Source organism: Penaeus monodon, chromosome 4 (genome assembly GCF_015228065.2).
Source record: "Penaeus monodon isolate SGIC_2016 chromosome 4, NSTDA_Pmon_1, whole genome shotgun sequence".
NCBI lineage: Eukaryota > Metazoa > Arthropoda > Malacostraca > Decapoda > Penaeidae > Penaeus > Penaeus monodon.
This window is the reverse complement of record NC_051389.1, coordinates 23,042,801-23,050,300: the sequence shown is the minus strand read 5'-3', so window position 1 is coordinate 23,050,300 and position 7,500 is coordinate 23,042,801. Positions and strand designations below refer to the sequence as shown.

The 7,500-nt window shown below is 37.3% G+C and overlaps 1 protein-coding gene across 4 annotated transcripts in view; it reads right to left on the bottom strand.

The window, feature by feature from the left end:
- The window catches only part of LOC119570820, a 19,293-nt gene that overhangs the window by 8,509 nt on the left and 3,284 nt on the right, over positions 1–7,500 (bottom strand). Inside the window, exons 1-4 of one of the 4 annotated variants that reach the window (XM_037918423.1) lie at positions 6,045–6,266; positions 861–1,130; positions 345–519; positions 1–143 (exon numbers count right to left, since the gene is read on the bottom strand). The exon at positions 1–143 is cut by the window's left edge and continues 19 nt beyond it. In XM_037918423.1, the coding sequence (XP_037774351.1) occupies positions 1–143; positions 345–519; positions 861–1,125 (583 nt within the window). In that variant the 5' untranslated portion in view covers positions 1,126–1,130; positions 6,045–6,266. Of the gene's footprint in view, positions 144–344; positions 520–860; positions 1,131–6,044; positions 6,267–7,500 lie in introns of those variants that run through there. The other 3 variants (XM_037918415.1, XM_037918427.1, XM_037918419.1) reach the window with 3 other exon arrangements.

Genomic DNA, 7,500 nt, shown 5'->3' with positions numbered 1-7,500 from the left:
ATCGATGGGCTTGAACAAACTGGCCATCTGCCATGAGGGTACAATCTGTGAGCTGGTTGTGCTGCAACAAGCGTTCACACACTGCCAGGAAGCGTGTTTCTGTGTTACTTGCCTTTAGGTGAAGGCGATTGTATTTCCTGTTTCTGTAGGCAGTGAGAAAATGTTTATCAGCAGGTAAATACAGAAAGGAGATAAAAAGCAGCAAGAAATAGGTATTCACAGAACAGTCTTTGTTAATTTTTCCTAATCTTAAATATCTGTCCTGCTCCTAGTTTTTTAGTAACACTTAAAAAATTTACAATTATAAAACTGAAACTGAAACTGAAAAAAAAAGATTCCCTTACCCATCACCTTGCAGCTCCCCAAGCTTGAGCTGTGGGTGCTTCCCTCGCAAGTGGCGCAGCATCGAGGATGTGTTTCCATGCTTGGCCAACTTTTCTTGGCAGATGCGGCAGCTGACCTTATCAGTGCCCTCCTCTGCAAAATGCCTCCATACTGTAGACCTTTTCTTCTTCAAACCTGCAAAGAAATTGATTTTTGGCATTACTGGACTGATGTAGTTGCAGTATGAGACTTGGCAATGATCGCAGGAAAAAAAGAAGGGAGGGGGGAAATAAATAAAGGGAAAAAAGATGAAAAATTGTTTATCACAATAAAAATCTAACAACCATCTATATTATGAAGACCATTCACATCATGCAGTTAACAAATTATAATATATATCACCCACACTTTGCTTCTAAATTTTAAAACTGTCATGAGTGTAATGATGTCTATAATGATCTATCTAAAACAGACATATTAATGTTCTTCTTGGCCTCTTTCTCCTTGGCCATTTTAACACTCTTCCCCCCTTTTACCTTGACCCTCATAGATGGGGATGGGTTCAACCACTTCCTCCACAGGCTGCTCTTCTATTTGCCATGAAACACCTTCCCCGGTTGCTGTTGGACCATCAGATTCCAGCAGGCAATGTGTCAGTTCAGGGTGCTTCCCTCGTAGATGACGCAGCATCATGGAGGTGTTTCCGTGCTTGGTAAGGTGCTTGTGGCAAGTCCGACACATAACCTTATTTTCCCCAACCTCTTGGAAATGCCTCCACACAGCTGATCTCTTCTTCTGCATTGTTGCTGGAAGTGGGATAAAAAGAGAGACTAAGATTTGTTATACCGCAAACTCTCACTTTCACTCACTCATTTTTTCATTCACTTACAAAATTAATTTGTCAAATTAGGAACTTATATGGACAAGTGCTCAGTGGCAGGTGATGTGGCTGTCTCCCCAAATGAACAAAGCTCTTGTAGGGAGATTGGACTCAGCTCCAGCATTATTTCCACCAGTAAATGATAGTGAAATGTACCATCTATGAGCCATGCCCGGAAGAGCATCACCTCTATCCAGGACATTTTTCCATGCACAGTAACCTATTCCTGCCCACACTAACCCGCAGTGCAAGTTTTATGTCTGAAAATTAAAATAAAGAATAATAACAAAGGTAACACATTTTTACTAATTGTTATTATTACTGCACACACTTGTTGATTATCTGGAGATATGATATGGAGCCTGCACAACGATAACATTTTATTCCCATCTTCACCCCTTCCCGATGGGTGGCATGTACGCACATGCCATGGCATGGGGGGACTATCTGCAGGGGGAATGTATGTACATGCCATGGTGTATGTATGGAGAGGCCATGAGTTATTTTTTGTTACAATCACGGCAAAATATTATTTTTCTGTGATTAAGTCGTTTTTAACACTTTCTCATTTTTACTAAAAAAAAAAAACTTCCCGTCTCGATATATCAGGAAGTTTGGCAAGTAGAGACTTTAGAAAATAATGAAAACTGAAAATACAACATATCTTTGTAGTATTATGAAGAAACGGCATGGGATGCTGGTCTTTGGCATGAGTGGTCGCGCATGCTAGGGCGATGATATAAGTCCCTGGCAGTGAGGCCCGGGCCACTATGAATACTACCCGTTTTGACATTACATATTTCCCTAGGAGACACACACTTGGGACAGGCATCATTCAAGTAAGCCTAATGCTGAATTTTGGTAATGTTATTGTAGCCTTTGATTTCATTTACAGAAAAATATCATATTGCAGGTCCAGAGGAAAGCTGAAAATCTGTTTAACTTCTTTATTCAGAAGAAATAGACACTTCTCACTGGTAGCATTGAAGGTTGACAGTAAAGCCATGGTGATGGCTAGGTCAAGCAAACTATGAGGCGAGAAGGAAAGGTATAAGGTGATCACGAGCTAAGTGTAATGTGGGCTTGAACAGGCCATCTCGCATCATTAAGTTTTGCTTCCAAGGGGTCACAAATATCAGTCTTTGGTCATGTTAGCACTGCCCTAATGTATACTAGTACCATGGCCTAAGGACATCAATGTCTGTGCTGGTTGGTGTCAACATTGGTCAATAGCTGAGGCACCCGGGTTCAGTGGGTTAACCTGAAGTTAGCTGTTATCTGTAATGTTTAGCTGACAATCTAAAGTCCAAAATGTAGTAACATTAACCTCCATGCAAAGAGCTTGAACTGGTTTCTTCATTTGAGAGGAAACTGACAAGTTGGTCTACAATTCTTAACTTGTCAGAATGGATGAGGTGGAGTGTTGGGGGGTAAGAAAGTAAATGAAAAAACAAAAAGACCGATATCCAAACAGGTAGACTGATTGAAAGACACACACAGATAGAGACAGATAATAGCTAGACAGAGAGAAAGAGAGGAGAAAGGGAACCAGAGCTAGCAAGAAAAAAGAGTGGAAAAGAAAAAAGGAATGGGCAAAGAGATAGGTGAAGAAACAAAAAAAGAGAAAGAGAAAGTAAAGATGGGAAGGAGAGAGAGAGAGAGAGAGAGAGAGAGAGAGAGAGAGAGAGAGAGAGAGAGAGAGAGAGAAGAGAGAAGAGAGAGAGAGAGAGAGAGAGAGAGAGAGAGTTAGAGAGAGAGAGTTTTAGAGAGAGAGAGTTTTAATAGAGAGAGAGAGTTTTAAGAGAGAGAAGAGAGTTTTAAGAGAGAGAGAGAGTTTTAAGAGAGAGAGAGAGAGTTTTAAGAGAGAGAGAGAGAGAGTTTTAAGAAAGAGAGAGAGTTTTAAGAGAGAGAAAGAGAGCTTTAAGAGAGAGAGAGATAGAGAGAGAGAGAGAGAGAGAGAGAGAGAGAGAGAGAGAGAGAGAGAGTGAGAGAGATAAGGAGAAAGAATTTTAAGAGAGAGATATAAGGAGAAAGAATTTTAAGAGGGAGAGAGAGAGAGAGAATTTTAAGAAAGATAGGGAGAGAGAAGTTTAAAAGAGATAGGGAGAGAGAATTTGAAAAGAGATAGGGAGAGAGAATTTGAAAAGAGAGAGAGAGGAGAGAGAGAGAAATAAGGAGAGAGACTTTGAACAGAGAGAAAGGGAGAAAGAATTTGAACAGAGAGAGATAAGGAGAGAAGTTTTCAACATAGAAAGGTTGGGAGAGAAACTTTTAAGGAGAGAGAATGTGTCTGTATGTGTAATTGTGTCTGTATGTTTAACTGTTTCTGTATGTGTAATTGTGTCTGTATGTGTAATTGTGTCTGTATGTGTAATTGTGTCTGTATGTGTAACCACTTTTAGTATGTGATGTTATGTGTGTATGCCAATGTTATTCTATTTATCTGTTGTTACTACATGCCTTGTATAATCTTATGTATTGTCACATGCCTATATTCCCACACACACACATACATATAAGTATGTCCATTGCTTTACCTGTTTATTCGTCTCTCGTTGCCACACTAGACATTCCTATGTTGTATTGTCTATCCTCTTCCACAAGAGCTATGCATTATTGTAACACTACCTTTCATCACCAATGATTGTCATATGTTAAGCATGTGATCTATGCCCATCTTTAGACCACTGTAGGAGATGACAGGCATATGTAACCCAGCTTTATATATGTGATGTTACTGAAATGTGTTTGCCAATGTTATTCTATTTATCTGTTGTTACTACATGCCTTGTATAATCTTATGTATTGTCACATGCCTATATTCCCACACACACACATACATATAAGTATGTCCATTGCTTTACCTGTTTATTCGTCTCTCATTGCCACACTAGACATTCCTATGTTGTATTGTCTATCCCCTTCCACAAGAGCTATGCATTGTTGTAACACTACCTTTTATCACCAATGATTGTCATATGTTAAGCATGTGATCTATGCCCATCTTTAGACCACTGTAGGAGATGACAGGCAGACTCCCTGTGGGGAGCCAAGGAGCAACACCTCGCTCCTTGGCACAGCCATACTCCATCATTACTATACAAATAAAAGGGAGTCATTACTTCTTGTTCGTCTACCTTACACCCTAAGCTCGCCTACCATACTCTTGTAGGGCCCATCATTCCGGCTCTTACAGTATGTGTAATTGTGTCTGTATGTGTAATTGTGTCTGTATGTGTAATTGTGTGTGTATGTGTAATTGTGTCTGTGTGTGTAACTGCATCTGTATGTGTAATTGTGTTTATACGTGTAATTGTGTTTCTATGTGTAATTTTGTGTGTATGTGTAGTTGTGTGTGCCTGTGTATGTGTGTGCGAGTATGTGTCTGAGCATGCGCGCGTGTGTGCATGTGTGTGTGTGTGTGTATGCATGTATGTGTCTGTGTGTCTGTGCGTGTTTGTGTGCGTGTTTGTGTGTGTGTGTGTGTGTGTGTGTGTGTGTGTGTGTGTGTGTGTGGTGTGTGTGTGTGTGTGAGTGAGTGAGTGAGTGAGTGAGTGAGTGAGTGAGTGAGTGAGTGAGTGTGTGTGTGTGTGTGAGTGTGTGTGTGTGTGAGTGAGTGTGTTGTGTGTGTGTACATGAGTATGTGTGTGTGAATGCATTTACATATGTTTGTGTGTGTATATGTATGTTTGTATGTGTATATTTGTGTGTATGTGTATATTTATGTGTATGTGTATGCTTGTGTGTGTATGTGTGTGTGTATGTGCGTGTGTATGTGTGTGTGTGTGTGCATGTGTGTATGCGCGTGTGTGTGTATGCGTGTGTGTGTGTGTGTGTATGTGTATGCGTGTGTGTGTGTATGGCGTGTGTGGTGTATGCTGTGTGTGTGTGTGTATGTGTGTGTGTGTGTATGTGTGTGTGTACGGTGTGTGTTATGTGTGTATACGTGTGTTGTGTTGTGTGTTTAGTGTGTGGGGTGTATCGTGTGTGTGTATGTGTGTGTGTGTGTATGTGTGTGTGTGTGTGTGTTAGTGTGTGTGTGTGGTGTGTGTGTGTGTGTGTTTTGTGTGTTATGGTGTGTGTGTATAGTGTGTGTGTGTGTATATATTGTGTGTTATATGTGTGTGTGTGTATACGTGTGTGTGTGTGTGTGTGTGTGTGTGTGTGTGTATACGTGTGTGTGTGTATACGTGTGTGTGTGTGTATACGTGTGTGTGTGTGTGTGTGTGTGTGTGTGTGTGTGTGTGTGTGTGTGTGTGTGTGTGTGTGTGTGTGTGTGTGTGTGTGTGTGTGTGTATTAATTCCTATTTCATGAAAGGCATATATATTAGTTAAACATTTAGTTATCAATAAATACCTTTCAAATTCCAAGTTTACAATAAAACAGTGAAATAGAGAACATTAATTTTCCTGTGAGATGATGTTTTTCTTCGTCTATTTCTTTGTAAATAAATACTCCTCTCCCTTTTCCTTCCGCCCCGTATAACAATAATCCAGTCAAAAGTAACATAAAAACACTGAAACGGCTTATCATCCTTTCGTATGTTCTCCTCTTCCCTATTTTTTGTTTTTTCCACTTCAGGAAAAGGAAACCAATGAACATGCGAACCACCATCTCGAGGGTTCAATCCACCATGTCTTCTTTTCTCTATTTTCGTCCCTTTCCATCCCCATTTATCCCTCCCATCCTCATTCGATCCGTCTATCCCAATCCCTAAGCCCGTTCTGTATGGAGGAGAAGACAGATCATGATGAATTCGAGCTGAGAAAGAGGAGTAAAAGATCGAGGATGGGAGTTGAAAGGGACTGGAAGAGACACGAGAACAATTCCAAAGCTTACCCAGAGTGCTTCAGTCGCCCTTTTTCGAAGCCTTGGGAAGAATCTCTCGCCTCCTGAAGACGTGATCGGGAATGTTGGCAGAGGATGGCTGGCAGGAATGATTGTGTTGGTGTGGATTCGTCACTTGTCGGGAGAAAGACGGGAAGGATCGTGGTGTATTTTGCTCTCCGATTTTGCTGCGAGTCGACTCGGAATTGTTCACGTGGCGGCGAAAGCACCTTCACTCTTACCGATATCATTTAGAAAATGTTTTCAAATGTACATATATACAATACACTTGCAAATTATTTAGTAAAATCCAGAGACAGAGAGATTTATCAATGAAAATATTAATTAGATAAAGATAAACGTTAGAAAGCAAACATTTCACGAATAATCACAAATAAATCGGCATTTTTAGAAAATACCAAAGGAGGCGCTTGAATTTAAGGAAATTTGTGTCCTGAATAAATATAAAAATCAGAACTAAAATTGCTGTCACAAAGCAGTTTCGTTTGCGAAAAAAATGAAAAAGCACCGATGGGAAACTAAATGGATGAAAAAAGGGTCTTAATACAACAACAACACCATTGCCAATAATAATAATAATAATAATAATAATAATAATAATAATAATAATAATAATAATAATAATAATAATAATAATAATAATAAAAAAAAAACAACAACAAGAACAAAAACAACAACAACAACAGCAACAACAACAACAACAATGATGATAATAGAGATAATCATGATATTACTACTAATAATAATTATAACAATAACAACAACAATAGCAATAACAACAATAATCACCATCATAACAATAGTAATACTAATAACAATAATAATGATAATGATAATATCAATGATAATAATAATATACTAATAATAATAATAATAATAATAATAATAATAATAATAATTATTATTATTATTATTATTATATAATAAAGAAAATAGTAACAATAAATAGGATGATGATGATGATGATGATGATGATGATGATGATGATGATGATGATGATGATGATGATGATGATGATGATGATGATGATGATGATGTTGAACAAAAAAAAACCCTATAACAATCATATAAAAATAGTAACAATAATAATGATGATAAAATAATGATTAATAATAATGATGATGATTATATTGCTTACAATAATAATAATAATAATAATAATAATAATAATAATAACAACAGAAAAACATAATAACAATAATAGAAATAACAATAACTATAATAATAATAATAACAATAATAATAATAATAATTATCATTATTATTATATCAATAATACCAGTGATAATAATGGTAATAATAGTAATAATAATAATAATAATAATAATAATAATAATAATAATAATAATAATAATAACAGCAATAATAAAAAAAATAATAACAACAATAATAAAAATGATGATAATAGCAATAATCATATTAATGATAATAGCAGTAGTAATGATAT